General features: G+C 38.6%; 1 protein-coding gene across 2 annotated transcripts in view; it reads left to right on the top strand.

The window, feature by feature from the left end:
* The window catches only part of HPS5 (HPS5 biogenesis of lysosomal organelles complex 2 subunit 2), a 1,422,788-nt gene that overhangs the window by 984,273 nt on the left and 423,057 nt on the right, over positions 1-15,458 (top strand). Inside the window, exon 15 of one of the 2 annotated variants that reach the window (XM_044059074.1) lies at positions 2,266-2,340. In XM_044059074.1, the coding sequence (XP_043915009.1) occupies positions 2,266-2,340 (75 nt within the window). The remainder of the gene's footprint in view (positions 1-2,265; positions 2,341-15,458) is intronic. The other variant, XM_044059075.1, reaches the window with a different exon arrangement.

Genomic DNA, 15,458 nt, shown 5'->3' on the forward strand with positions numbered 1-15,458 from the left:
CAACTGCTTCTTTTTGAAGGGTCGCCTTCCTTTTTGGAGAGCAAGGTTAGCTTTTTGTGTTCACTGTGAATTAAAAGTTTTATTTATTTAGTTAGTTTTAGCTATTTTGAAAATATATTTAGTTTTTTGTTTTGTTGAGTGTTTTCACTGAATTGAAAAAACAGGGAAGATGTGACATGGGTTCAAATAGAGATGAAAAGAATCAACTACATGCAGTATCATTTTTCAGTCATTATTGTGTGCGTGTGTAAGCTGCAAGATAGAAACATATTCAAAATCACTATTGTTTGTAATATTTTTTGAGTTTTTGCTTTTTACGAAAATTGATGTTTGTCAATATTAACATGGAATGTAAATGGTCTTAGGTGAAGACAGATCTTTGAATTAACTTAAGAAGTGCAGTATGCAAACAGAAATCTTACAAGAGATGAATTTAAATAGAAATGAGCATGTCTGTTTGACAAAAAAGGAATTCAGGATGAGCATTCAGAAGAATATTGGGGACAGATGAAAAAGAGGAGTAATAATACTGATTGTGAGGGGGACCCAACAGTGAAAGAAGAGGGGAAAAAGGACAATAATGTTACATTTGTAGCAATAGGTTTTGGCATGAGAGCAGTAATATGTTGGCATGCATTTATATTCCAATTGAAAGCACTGTTGTGGAACAGAGGAAAATTTTGAGATAAATAACATGCTTTCAGCCAGGGATGATATTTGCGTGTGGGGAGTAGAACTTGATTTGCAGTAGTGAGGATGTATCAGAATGACACAGAAGACAAAAAAGGGTAGAATTCTGAAGACGTATATGATAATATCTGGTATAGGAGACTTGAATTGAACAGCAGGAACTGAGATATAATTCATATTATATTCCAAGATATAACACCTGAACTAAACTGGATAGAAATTATATTTCACAGTAGCATGTGTATTTAATTGAAAAATGAGTATCTATCTAGTATCTATCAATTCATGCACAACTAAAAAGGAAGATAAAGTTGCAAGGTAATCCATCCATTCACAACCCCTTTTCCCATTTTTGCACATGGGGTCGGGTGTCATTTAAACTGTAATAATCATCTAGAGCCAAGGTTTGCACCTCTGGGTTGCTAGCCCTGCCGGGTTAGTTCTTCCACACCATACACTCTCACCTGTGGCCAGTTTAGAGCATCCAGTGCACCTACTGCATGTCTTCAGATGTGGGAGGAAACTGGAGCACCTGATGAAGGAATTTAAGGAGTGGACAGTGGTTATGATTCAAGAGTTATTGGAGAAGATAGAAATTACTTCAGACAGAATTAGTTGGTGAATAGAATAAAATGAAAATGGAGTTTAAAATAGAGTTGAAATAAGAGAGAGAAAGTTACGAGAAAAAAGTGAGGGCTTATTAACAGATTTTGATAAAGGTTAAAGTATTGCACAAGAAGAAGAATCTCCCATAATAGGAGGAACAACTGCAAAGAACAAAAGGAAAGAAACAAGTATTTAGGCACTAATTTTTTGATACCCTGAGTGCATAAACATTTAGCACAACACCTTAAGCAACAGAAAGTAGAAAGAGGTGTAGATAAATGTACAGAGCCTATGACAAGAAAACTAACCAGAAATATTTTAGCAATATTAGAGATATTTTGGAAATGTTATCAAAACTTGTATGAAGTAAAGGAAATTGCAAAACCAGCAACAGTCATAAATGCAAATATTTATGGAAGACTAGGTCATGCCAAGAAAAGTAGAAGATGAGACTTGATAATTAATAACTAAGACAGAAAGAGATGAAGTAAAAACAGTGATGTGTAAGCAATGAACAGGAGAATCTCTAGGATCAGACAGTATTCCTGTGTAAATATGAAAGCTGTGAGGGAAGAGTGCTACAAAAGATCTGGAAATCTTTTGCAAACTTGGCAGTGTTGATGCAGCAGACTTAACTTTAACACATTTTTTTCTTTAACTTTTGCAGTATGGGTTCTTTGTCCTTTGTCTACATTGTGCATGCTCATTTAGACAATTTTGTACTTTTATTTCTTTGCTTTATGTATTCTGTATGATATATGTAAAATGCATCTTGTATTTTCTGCATCTGTAGTTTGTTTTATTATAGGTCATGTGTGAAAATGGTCCAGTTTTGTTCAGCACACCCATCTGCTTAACAAACTAATAATTAAAGATTTTCTTTTACAGATTTTTTTTTCTCAGTATCTTTTATGTAATCACTTAAGTGATCTGATGTGACATACTAAGAACCTGCTATTTTTGCCCCAGCAGAACAGATAGTTACAGTGGACTTACGGAAACAGATCCTTTGCAGGAACTGAGAGAAGCAACAGCAGCTGCAATGTAAGTTATAAATGTGAACTTCTAGAGTCTGACTTGCTATGCATGAGATGGATTTGGACTTTGAGAAAATGCAAAAAAACAGTAACTTGGATATTGTGTCCAGCAATATTGCAGTAAACTCTTTACAGAAGTGATAGAAGTGATTCTGGAAATACAAACCTTTCCAAATGATCTTATGCTCTGAAAACAATTTGATTTTACAAGTGCTTTACCAGCTGTTACTGACAATTCACTCAGTTACACAACTGTTATCAGACACTACAGCGGCAAAAGAACTAACCAAAATATGTTTCAAACCATCCACAAAAATGTATTAAAAAAGGTAGTGTTTTGTCAGCAGGTTTTACTCTCCACTCGCAGCACAGAGCACTGTGGCGTACACACAAGTTTAAATGGTTGACTACAATACAAAAATCATATGTACCAATGGAATGTTCCAGTTAAATGATTGATAGCTTAAGAATGATCATAGATGTTTCTTAACAATGCAGAAATGTTGCTTCTAAAAAAAAAACAGTATCTCAGTCTGCCCCAGAAAGTATAGCTGTTTTGTGAGGTCTGCCACACATTTTTCATGTGAATACATAGAACTACGTGGCAAAGGATCATACAGATGGAATAACAACTGAAAAACTGATGCCTTGTTTTTTTCACCCATGGAAAGGGTTGGGTGCCATCCAAAAATCACAATGCAATTATTTATTTATGTATTTGAATAGTCTTTTATTGATTTCCAGTTTCCATGCATTATTTTTACAGAGTACAGAACACTGAGTTCTCATTTTGTTTAGAGACTATATTTTAAATGCTGAGATAAAAATAAAAATGAATAGAATCAAGATGCATGGTCACAAGTAAGGTATGTTCCTTAACCCTAGCACATTAGTTCATTCGGTATTTTCCCCAGGGTTTTAAAAATGGATACTTTTTCCTGTTCATGTACTTTGCCATTTTACATGGATGAATTTCAGTTTTCATGGTGGTATTAGTAGCTACAGAGACCAGAGGCTTTGTGGCCGTTAGGTATACATGAATGGATGGCCATTCAGAGTCTGCATTATGCAGTTTTTTTAACAAGTTTAGCTATGCTTGGGAAACTCCCTCTCTATCCAAAATGGAACTGAATTTCTTCAGTGGTGCTTGGTGGGGGTGGGGACTGTTTCTTATTTGTTTTCTCTCTATTTGGAAAGTACATTCAGGACCTCAAAGTTGTCTTGTACTTAACCAAGGTTCAGATGCCTCTTGGTTTGCTTGCTGCTGTACTTTTATATGTGTATTCAAGTGGGAGAGGCTGAAATGTACAGACTATGTAATTATACTTAGACTTTCTGCAAAAAAAAACCCCAAAAACGTTTTTTTTTTTTTTTTTTTTTTTTTTTTTAATTATTGCTTATTGCTAGTATTCTTTGACTCGAGTGATTGCCAGAGTTAGTGGTACTCAAAAAGGTCCTTTTCAAGCTAATAAATTAGATCAGAGGATTAGTTATGGGCCCAATAACCAAAGAATCCCACCACCATTGCCTCCTTTCTCCATCAGTCACTTAGAGCCGTGATTTTAGGTTCCGAGATTTAAAGAAGACTAGGAAGCAGTAACAGTGAAGCTCTTTTAAAGATAATATTCAAAGGTCTTGTAAGTTGTACAATAAGTGTACTTGTAAAGCAGGTTTCATCTTAAGGATGCAGCCACTCATTTGTGGGGTAAGGAAGTTGTTGTTTGTTTTTTTTTGTTTTGTTTTTTTTGTAAATAATTACTTAAAACTTGTAAATGTAGCCAACTGTAATAAGCCAGAGGATATGGCAAATCTACTGGCTGATGTATTCAGTTCCAGTTTTCAATTTACCTTGTTTTCCTGGCAAAGCACCTCTCAAAAAATGCATAATTATTATCTTTTGGAAAGATGACCACCCCTGGAAGTTTCTCCATTAATAATACTCACCTAAGAAATGGCCCTGTGGTCAGGGGGTTGGTAATACATGTGACAGTGAATTGGCCTTTAACCATCATGTGTCTCCTGTAGTAAGGAAATAATTCTGCAGTGCACAACTTTAAGCAAAGAAGAGGTATCCAGGTCCAAAGATGTTATTCTGTTCTACTCAGCCCTCATCAGATCAGTCACTGAGTACAGTGCGCCCTTCTGTATGTACCTGACCAGACATATACAACAACAGCTGGAACATCCACCGAGGTTCCTTGCAAAAAAGAATACTTAGTGTAGAAAATATATGTAATGCAAACCACCTCACACCTATATTTTTTAACACCTTTTTTTTAAATATCACTTAAGACATAGGCACACATATCAATGACTTATCTGTGTACTCCTAAAGACTGCTGTGGGGGCAAGCTGTACTGCCCTTCTAAATAACTTCTGATCCGGCTCCATAGCTCTCAACTAATCAGGGATAAAATTCAGGAGAATCAGGGGCATATGCAGAAATAATCAGTGACAATTAGGGGCAATTTTAAAATTAGTGCTATTAACTTGAGACATTGACAGAACAAGAGAATGTGAATTAATATACATTTTATGAAGTAAAGTAAGTCTATAGCTTTATTGTCATTATTTATTAAGTGATAAAATAAAAACACAGATGGCAATGGCCATGCACTGGAAAAATAAAAACAAACCAAATGTAACACATTTGAAAACTTCATTGATTGGTGCCAGGAATTAATGCTTTCATCTGAACCTTAAAGTCTTCATCAGATTCCTACTCTGAAGTTTTAAAACATTCATTTCTTCACAGAAAAGAAAAGAAAAAAGTTCCTTACCATATAGGAGTATGATCATACAGGCACATTTATTGTAAACACTTACAATGTTAACATGGGAGCAGACACTTAAATCGGGACAGGAGCTAAGAAGTAGATGTAAAATGGATGGAACAGCATGGAATATCTGGACAGTTGTAAGTAGGTGCAAGGAAAGGGATTCAGGGAATTCTAGAACAGATGTGCATAGCATGGCTCTTTGGTTGCCCTTTATGGCTCTCATAAGTTAAAAATGTTGCTGTTCCTAACAGCTGCATTGTTAAAGCAGACCTACATTGCTAAAATATTTATATGTGAATTGATTTTTTGATATCCGTAAACACAGCTTTTATTGTTAAAAATTAGTGTTTATATTACCGTTTTCTTATTTAGTGTCATAACTGAGATGTTACATCCATTGTGCCTCTTGCAATAATTGCTTAATGAATGAGTTTTAAAAAATTGTGTCTTGTCTTCCAAGTTGCTGACCACTATTGCAGAGAAAGCAGAGTGTGCATCAAACATTGTGTGTTTGTCGGGGGAGGGAGTGGTATCAAAACTTTGATCTGTACTTAAATCTGTCAACATACAAACAAAACTCAGAGGAACAGATTTATTGCCAATGTTTACACTTTCTCTGAAATAAATTACTCCTACACAGTAGCATAGCTAGGATGGGGTGAAGGGGGCAGTCACAGGTGCTATCTTTCCAGGGCACAATTTGAAGATTTACTGAAAAAAAAAACATATTGCATCTTTTGTTTTTATTTCTGTTTAAATGAAATGTCAACACACATGTCCTCAATGGAAGTCCGAAACACTCCTGCACGCCTCCTGCTCCCACTTACATCATCTTGCTTAAACACCACCCCAAAAAGACCTGTGATTGCCTGCCCAGGTAGAGGGGGCTGTGCTGTGGTGCAATAAAGGCAGTATCTTTAGCTATATGTTTGCTGTCCACAGTGAGCTGAAGGATATCGTATTTGGCAATTGAAATTGCTCACTGCGAGCACTTAAAAAAAAACTTGTTAAAGACTTGTCATTCCTGCTTGGCAGTGGCTCAGTTTCATTGACCAGTTCAGCTGTTGGGGACCAGGGCCTGAAGGGACAGCAGCAGTTTTTGGTGTGTGAGGACTCTGGGAGAGAGACTGAGAAAAAAAGAACAAGTAAGTAGGGGGGTTACTTACTGGTATGGTTGTGCATACATGGCAAACTGCTGAATGGATCGTTAGAAGTATTTAATTATGGTATCATTTGAGTGGTTTTGCATACATCATGGACAAACTACTGAGGGGGTGTTGGGGGAAATGTTTCATTTTGGTGTCAGTGAAAGTACTTGTGTTATGCATTTATCATGGACAAACTACTGAAAGGATCATTGGGAGAACTGATTAATTCTGCTATCATTTGAGTCATTTTGCATACATCATGGGCAAACTACGAAAGAGGTTGTTGGGGGAAATGTTTCATTTTAGTGTCAGTGAAGGTGTCTGTGTTCAGCACACATGGACAAACTGCTCTAGGGATTGCCAGTAAAGTTAGAGAAAGAACGCAGCAAAGCCAGGCATCATTTTAATGTATATTCTTTATTTTAAAACAAGGATGTAGTAAATCCTTCCACTATGAAATTTAAGTGTTTTTGTGGGCAGGAGACAGCTTCCCCTGCATCCCCAATGTGGCTGTGAGCCACTCACACCCTCACACAAAGTTATCTTACTAGACTCTTCTTGGTCATTGAAAAAAGTAACATATGTCTCTGTCTGTCATGAAAGCAATGTCGGGGGGGGGGGGGTCATACCTCTCAACCTGTTAATGCAAAAGATCTGGACAAAGCCTAATATAATGGATTCAAAGGCCCAAAAATGGTTACAGGTTTTAAATATTGCTCTTATAGTTTAAAGTTAGAAAGTTGTTATCATAACAGAATTTATATTAGTAAGCATTTTCTGAAAGAAATAGTCTAAAAAACAAATGTATGTCATTATGTAATTAATTTAATCCTCACTGATGTACTGGAAAACCACAAATTTTATGAGGTGAAAATCTGGACTTTCTGCAAAAAATCTAGACAGTTGAGGGGTATGGTTAGGAGCCAGAGCTAAGTATTCAGCACATGTTGCTTAATACCTGAAAGTCCGTTTGTTGCCTAGGTGAACTAAGGAGAAAAATAATTAAAAAAATGCTTTGTCCATTTAAAAATGAGGCCACACTGTACTCTGTATTCTTAACAGGCTTCTTGAGGTCTCCTTTAGAGTACCTTGAAATAATCACGGTTACTGCAGATTTGCAGAATAACAAATTGCGCTGTCCAAAACATTATACTGTATGTCTGAGCAAGAGATTGGTGTATTGCTTTGGAAACCTTTCTTCTTCCTTTTGTGTTTAAGCAACTGAAGAACATCATAAAATAGAATAGGTATATGTAATATTTGACTGTATTTATCCTTAGTCAAGTCTTTTTTGCCATTCTAGACATGTGGGGTACTACTACTAGAGGGTGGGCAGTGGCAAGGAACAAATAGTTGCTGCAGTCACTTGCCTTGTAATTCCTATGATCCTGTGACCTGTATCTGCTTTTTTTAATGGGCAGTCTAAATTGGAGGCACATCACCTCAGCTTGTGGAGGAAATTTTAAATGAATGGTTTGATCAGCAAGCAGTATGAGCCCAAAGTGATAGTTACAGCAACTGCATGAGTTGTGTCTAAGGATAGTGAGAAAGAAGTGCTACGAAAAGTTGCACACATTACTTTTTGGCTTGGTTAGTTGGTCAGCAAGCTAGTTTTATGCTTGGAATGTCATATATTTTAAAGCATGTTGACTGTCTTTGCCTCTCCCAGTTGGCATTTTTATTTTTATTTTTTATTTGTAGAAGTTTTTCACATGTGGTAAAGATCAGCACGTCTTGACAGGATAATTCAGAAAAATAACCTTTCGTTGTATGACTTTGATATGGTAGTAAAGCCCAGCCCTCCCCTTTTGAGCTCTTGAAGTATTTAAGTATATGGCCACTAAGGTGAGTTTACTCTGTCTTACTTTATTTGGGTAAGTGTCACACAGTAAGGCCCATGACTTGAGTGATGCATGCTTCCTAGAATCCTAAGGTTAAAAAAAAAAATTGTTCCTAGCCAAAACTTTCCTTTTGCTTAATCACTGTAAGACTCCTTGTGGCCAATCATTTTATCTCTGTAAATGCATGCTGCTTTCAATTTGCAAAATTTATTTCAGATTTCCTTTTAGAAAGGCACTGGTGGAACATCTAAAAATGAATGAGATTTGCCCCAGTAATTTCTTTTGCCTGAGCTCTCATCTTGCAAGCTATCTTTAATTTTCCTGTCTGGCCACTTTCTTTTATTAACTGGGAATGTGAGCTGGTCCTATTTTGATCCTTTTCAGACATTTTGCAACATTAGAGAATTGGTAAATACAGCACATATGTGGACAATTAAGTGAAGCCAGTAGACCAGTATGTTTAGGAGAGGTGGGACGAAGCTGCTATACACCAAGGAAAACCATAGGGACTGTAGGAGATCATTTATACTCCAGAAAGACAGTGGCCTTTTTATACATTACAGCCATGAGTTTCACCATTGTTTTTACCCCAGATATGCCAGATTCTATAAAGGATATACTATATGATATCAACTACTACACAACTGCATTCCTAATAACAGTTTTTGTAAAGTAAAGGTATGTGTTGTGGTTTTTGTAAACAAAATTGCTGTTTCTCTCAGCTGTCTACTAATATCTGTCCTTCAGAAACAATCATAAAGACAGCTGTCTGGCGTTTTGTGATTCATTCCTTAACTGCACACCCTGGTGACTGATTTAAGCACCAACATCATCATGGAGGTATTATATGCCCACCTCTGGTGTGTGCATGCTCACATAGATAAGTCTAAGAAAGCTACTTTAACTTGCTCGGAAAACCAAGGCAATATATTCTATGTGAGTGGCCATTTTGTTAGTCAAACCTCTGCTTGCATGACAGGAGCAGTTTGGCCAACTGGGTTTACCCCCCTCCCGAAGGGCTTGCCAGTGTAAGCCACTGAGCCCCACCCAGCTGTTCGGCAGAGAAGTGTAGCTAGTTATTCTGATGCCCTATCCAAGGCAAAGAAAACAGCTTCCATTGGACTTGATAGTATCCTAGACTATATTCTGCACCATCTCCAGCAACAGCTAGCTTTCCCATTAAGCACCCTATTCAACCACAGCCTAAGTACAGGCTTCATTCCAACAGAGTGGGGAACTGCCATTGTCATTCCCTTGCACAAAGGTGGTGCCACTACTGACTATGGAAACTATTACCCCATTAGCTTGATCAGTCTTATCTATAAAGCCATGGAGTGTACTATTATGGGTCTCATAAACAAGGACATAGGCAATCTCCACTTGACCCCACCCAGTTCGGATTCATCAAGGGCAGATCGTGCCTGTTGAACCTGGTTGACTTCTTTGAGACTGTCACCAAGGCCCTGGATGAGGGAAAGTCAGTACATGCAGCTTACCTTGACTTGGCCAAGGCCTTTGACACAACCCCCACTCTGGCATCATCGAAAAGCTAACACAACTTGGAGTAAATCCCTATCTCATCAGGTGGGTGGCCAAATGGCTCACTGATAGGACCCACAAGCTCAAAATGGGCACCTCTACCTCCAACAGCAGATCTGTCACTAGTGGTATTCCCCAGGGATCTGTCCTGGGACCCCTACTGTTTGGCATCTACTTCTCAGAGGTCTAGGCAAAGACAAAAGGCCTGTGGCTGACCAAGTTTGCGGACAATTGTAAGTTGGGTCCTGTCATTGACCCACCAAATGATGTTAACATGCTGCAAGAAGGTCTCACAGCAACAAATGACTGCTGCCAAATTCATGGCCTTAAGTTAAACGCAAAAAAATATATTATCATAACATTCAGCAAAACCATGGCCCCTACTGATTACCACATCAACAGCAACACCCTTAGCACACAACCTGTGATGTGAGACCTGGGTACTCAGGTTGACAATCTCACATTCGACCATCATGTAGTGGCAATGGTCAGAAAAGCCTTTTACTTAGTTCATCTCACAAGTAAATGGATTGCATCTAGAAAAAGGAGGTTATTATCTCTCTGTACTCCTCTCTCATTAGGCCAATAATTGAGTATGATGCCCTGTTTTATATACACTTTTCCAAACACTTGCACCAACTGGAAAGGTCACGGAAATACCTCACAAAGCGAATCCATGGCCTCCAACACCTGTCCTATGCGGATAGGCTCAAATCACTGTCACTCTACTTAGTATCATACAGATTGCTCAGAGGTGATCTGTGTCTGTCCTACAAGGCAATATCAGACCTGCCCTACTAGAGATGCTCCATATCCATAAATCTAACTCCTTACGCATTACCCGCTCAAAAGGCCTAAATCTAATGTGTGACATCAACAAAACCTGAGAGATAGATTTGACTCCCAGTGGTTGCCCCGTTTCTGGAATAGACTTCCCATACATGTCAAACAGAGTACCTTGCTGACCGTCTTCAAGCGCAACCTTGATGAGTGGATGAGAAAACACAAATTTGTCCCAGGAGTTCCACCTGTGTCCCTCATTGACAATGGCAACAGGTGCTGACTGGGTTTTTTTTTTTTTTGGGGATAAACTCTTGGCTAGGCTTGTAAGGGCCCCTGGGCCTTTAGCCTAGTAACCTCCTATGATGCTTGGGGCTGTCTCCTCATCTGGTGTCCCCCCTCAACTTTTAAGCCTGCTATACATGGAGCACTAAGGTGCTTCAGCACGAATGTAACCCCAGTGTGCAAATGCCAGTATTAACCTGAAAAATGATTGGCTTCTGCTGATCATGCTCCATTCCACTTCTGGGCAACTGCCCCCTTTGCCCCACTGTAACTATTTTCAACTGGTTCTGCTCCTCTACCACTAGTCCCTCCATTCATCTGAGTCATAGTCAGGACTTCACTCCTGTATGCCATGCATCTATGAATGATAATGCATTTTGTATATATATTTTTTATTGTTATTTTTATTATGTTTCATATTTTTTGCTATACTTTTCTTTTGTATGATATTTTGTGCTGTTATTCCTAGGCTGCCTCTGAAAAGTGAGTATTCCTTGTCAAATTTCCCTGTTAACATAGGGCCTAAATGGTTTATAGAAGTGCTGCACAATAATCAAATGATGTCATGAACAGAGTGCACTGCAGATATATATATATATATATATATATATATATATATATATATATATAAATATATATATATATATATATAAAATGGAGAAACACCAGTGAAAATGTATGCCTAGTGAAAATCTTGTAGCTTTGTTACTTGAATAAGTGTTCTGGAGCTTTGAGATGTTCTGACTGAAGTCACTGTTGCAGTATTCCAAACAGATGAGTTTTCACTTCTGATGTTTGGCTGGGGTACTAAAGCTTAAATCTTCCCAGTAGTACAAGTCCAATGTATGATCTCAGCTCAAAAGCATAGGGGTATACAAGTGGATGTATGTGCATAAGTTCTGAGGCCCAAATGCAGATTTTACACCTGTCCATTTGATCTTTGTGTGATTGTTAGTACTGCAAGTCTTCTTGGATTCACATAAGTGCCCCCATTGGGGAACCTTCCTTCTTGTTTAAAATGTTTTGCTGTGATTTGTTAGATGTCAGCTTGGAGGGGTAGGTGTGAGTGGAGTATGCAGAAATCTTACAAAGACTTCCATACATATTGATCTGCTCCTAAGCAGAAAAGACATGACTACATATCTTGTTCCATTTGCCTGTCCTTTGTTCTAAAGACACCGCACTCATATTTGTCTAAGGTGAACATGCTCTTACAGATGCAATGACTAAAATATTTGGCCCAGTGTAAGATAAAGGCTCCCTCCACTCATAACATACCGTCTGCACCTAAGAAGAAAAATCAGAAGGCCTAGGCTTGAGACCTAGTCTGCCAGTCTGATTCTGATATACTGTCAGAGGCTACAGAACCTGTGGTACATCCAACTCTACCTCAGGTGCCCTCTATTGTGACCCTTTTGAAGACCAGTATGGCATCAGGGGACTGCACGTCCGAAGAAACTGATACTGTAACTGGGAACGACTGATTTTCTCAGGCAGACCAGAAGGCATCCTGCAAATGTTAGCATTTGAAGAGATTCCAGGAAAACTGACTAAAGTATGTTAGGGGTCGAAGTCTCTGCACTTTATTTAGATGAATGCCTCCCCAAGAAAACACAAGTGACAAAAGATCAAACATGTTTCCTGTTCTCCCCATTTTGGGAAGAAAAAGTGGATGGACTTTTCTCAGGGCCTGTTCAAGACCCTTATGACCCTTAAACTTCCTTCCTTTTCAGCTTCCCCACTCACTTCACAGAAAATTACTGTAAAAATCATCATCCTCCTCTGAGGCCTCAGATTCTGATGATCATTCCTTGTCATACTCCTGTCAGATTCACTCTCCTGGTTAGGTGCCCTCTGATGTGGATTCTCTTTCTCTCTCCCCCGATTCCCATGTGGAAGAGTCATCCTTTGGAAAGACAGTTATAAATATGATGAAACATTGTGAGTGGGAGTCTAAGCAAATCTCTAATATCCAAAAGAGATACAACAGTCTGATGGAAGTGGGCACTCCAGCCTCTTCCTCTGTCACTTCAGTCTTGGAGGCCTTTTTGGACTCCTTCACATTCACTGCTCCTGACTCTTAGCCTCCAGTTCCTAAAAGGCCAAAATTCTACTAGGCCCCAGAAGATATCAAGTTTCTTTCACATTTGGTAAATTAGGCTACTTAAGTGGCTAGGCATAATATAAACTGCAGTTATGATCCTGATGAGGCTTCTTTCAGAGCAGTCACTACTGGTTCAGTCATTCAGCGATTTACCTGGTTGGGTAACTTTCTCCTGCCATTAGATTTTAAGGCTAAACTCCTAGATTTCCTTCGTAACAAAGACTTTTTATTTGGTCCACTGTCAACTAGCATGTTTAAAATCTTGCAATAGCAAGGTAAGACTCTGAAGGAATGCATACAGATCCTTCTTACCTCTGTGCCCAGATAGCATAGGAATTATTCAGCCAAGCCCACTTCCTTTGTCAGAAGGGAAGATAGGCCTTCTCAGAACACACAAGAAAGCACCCAGAAGATTTCCAGAAAAACCTGAAAGGGACTCCAGGTCCGGGAAGCCTCCCTACACAGGAAAGTTTCTGTGAATATCTTCCTGAACCCCCCCCCCCACCTCCCAATCCTAATTTGTTCTGTTAAAAAGACTCGTTTTTTCCATTGCAAAATTGGGAAATGATTATTTAGGTTCATAGGAGGTTAGTAGCCTTTTGACCCAAGGGTCGTTCCAAGGCTAGCCTGTTATACCCATTATATTTCAAGTGAAGAAGTTTAGTCGGTGCCCAATATTATTATTAGTAATGACTGCCCATGTCCAAGAAGGATGTGGGGCTATTCCTGGCAGGAATTTGTAGTTTAAATAAAAAGAATAAAATAGTGGTAAACTCAGACCTTAGACAAACGAAAGCCAAATAAAAAATACAAACTCAACTCGAAGAACGTCGAAACTCAGTTTAATAAATTAAAAAAGACAAGCAAAACTTTCGGGCTTGGCCGTTTTTCAGTGCAACATACAAAGTAGCAATTCTAATAGCATTTAAATAATACAATTAAATCACATGACCACAACCAAATCACATGATATTCACACAATCATAAAACTCTTTTTCTAAAAATAGTAGAAAAACATTAAAATCCATTAATTTATATTGCATTTGTTTTTTTACCAATACTGGTTTCAAACTTACAGCAGCATTAATTCCTGGAAATTTATCTGCGGCTAACCTAATTATCCACTCATATTCTTTTGCTTCAACTAAATTATTAAATGTACCCCCTCTTATATTCTTGTTAATCACATCAAGTACCAAAAAACATATCCAAACTTAAATTGCTTAATTGCTGTCGAACTGTGATTGGTCTTTTGTGAATGTGACTTGCCTTTTTAAACAAACTGCTGCTCTTAGAAAATTGTATGCACTGATAAAGGAGAAAACTCGAAAGCTTTGCTGATTTGCATTAACCAGAATTGTATATTGGTGTTGAGTTTGGACGTGTTCTTTGGTACTCCTTATTACATAAAACAATTGTTGTCAATTCTTTTTGATTCTTTGTCTATATTTTTATAGTAGCCATATTCTGTCATACTATTTATATCACTATTATCTTTAAAGTATTCAAGAAAATCTTATCACATAATTTATCCCACAATTTCTTTAGTCTCTTGGGGGGGGGGGATTCAGTAAACCCTACATGGTGGCAATGAGTTTTAGATTCAGTAAGCACTGTGTAGAGGCATGAACCACTGCACAAACAAGGTAAACATCATGGCATGCTAATTATAGCATAAGCAGCTGAATTGCATGCTAATCAACCAATCCAAGATGGAGAAGCTATTCAACAAGCTATAAAGCAACTGTGTAGACTACGTGCTGGTTTTCCTGTGAATTCCAAACCCTTTTGGAATACAGCCACAGCATGGAGTCTACAAGGCAAGAATGTTAGGGGCTGCTGCTGCTTTAAATCATTGTGCTGCAGGCTGAAGCCAGTGCTGCTGCCAATAGGTCTAGGCCAAGAAGGAGAAGAGTTTTCAGGCTTTGTTTAACTTTTCACAACCTACATGATGTGGAAATTGTAGAGCACTACAGGGTGGATAGGGACACACTACAAAAACTCTGTGACCTGTGCCATCCTCAATTCAGAGCCAGGGCCAATTGAGGGGAGCCCATCCTAGTGGAGACAAAGGTATGTGCAGCGCTTAGAATCTTAGCTACAGGTACTTTTCAGAGACTAACAGAGGACATACTGAGGGTGTCACACGCATCATCATCCAGAATCTTCCATCAGTTCCTGAATGCTATGCTCCAACATGCCAGTGACTGCATATATTTTACCTGTACTCCTGAGGAGAGGGCCAGAAATATGCAGGAGTTCTACCCTCCAGCACACTACCCTGAAGTACTGGGTGTCATAGATTGCACATATATAGAAGTTAAGGCACTATCCTGGGAACAGGGTAGACTCTACATAAACAGAAAGGACTACCAGTTTATCAACTGCCAAGTTGTGTGTAATTCCAAGGGAATCATGTTGAACATCTGTGTTGGCAACCCTGGGAGTTACCACGACTCACATATCTGGCACACCTCCCAACTCTACCAGATGTTTGCAAGGAGGTATATCCCACAGGGTCATTTACTGGGGGATGCAGGCTATGCACTGGAATCGTGGTTGATGACACCCATCAGAAATTAACACACACCCACAGAAAAACACCATAATGAGGCACATGCTCAAACCAAAAATGTCATAGAGTGTAT

Source organism: Protopterus annectens, chromosome 17.part0, assembly GCF_019279795.1.
Source record: "Protopterus annectens isolate FY-2018-M chromosome 17.part0, PAN1.0, whole genome shotgun sequence".
In the NCBI taxonomy this organism is placed as follows: Eukaryota; Metazoa; Chordata; order Ceratodontiformes; family Protopteridae; genus Protopterus; species Protopterus annectens.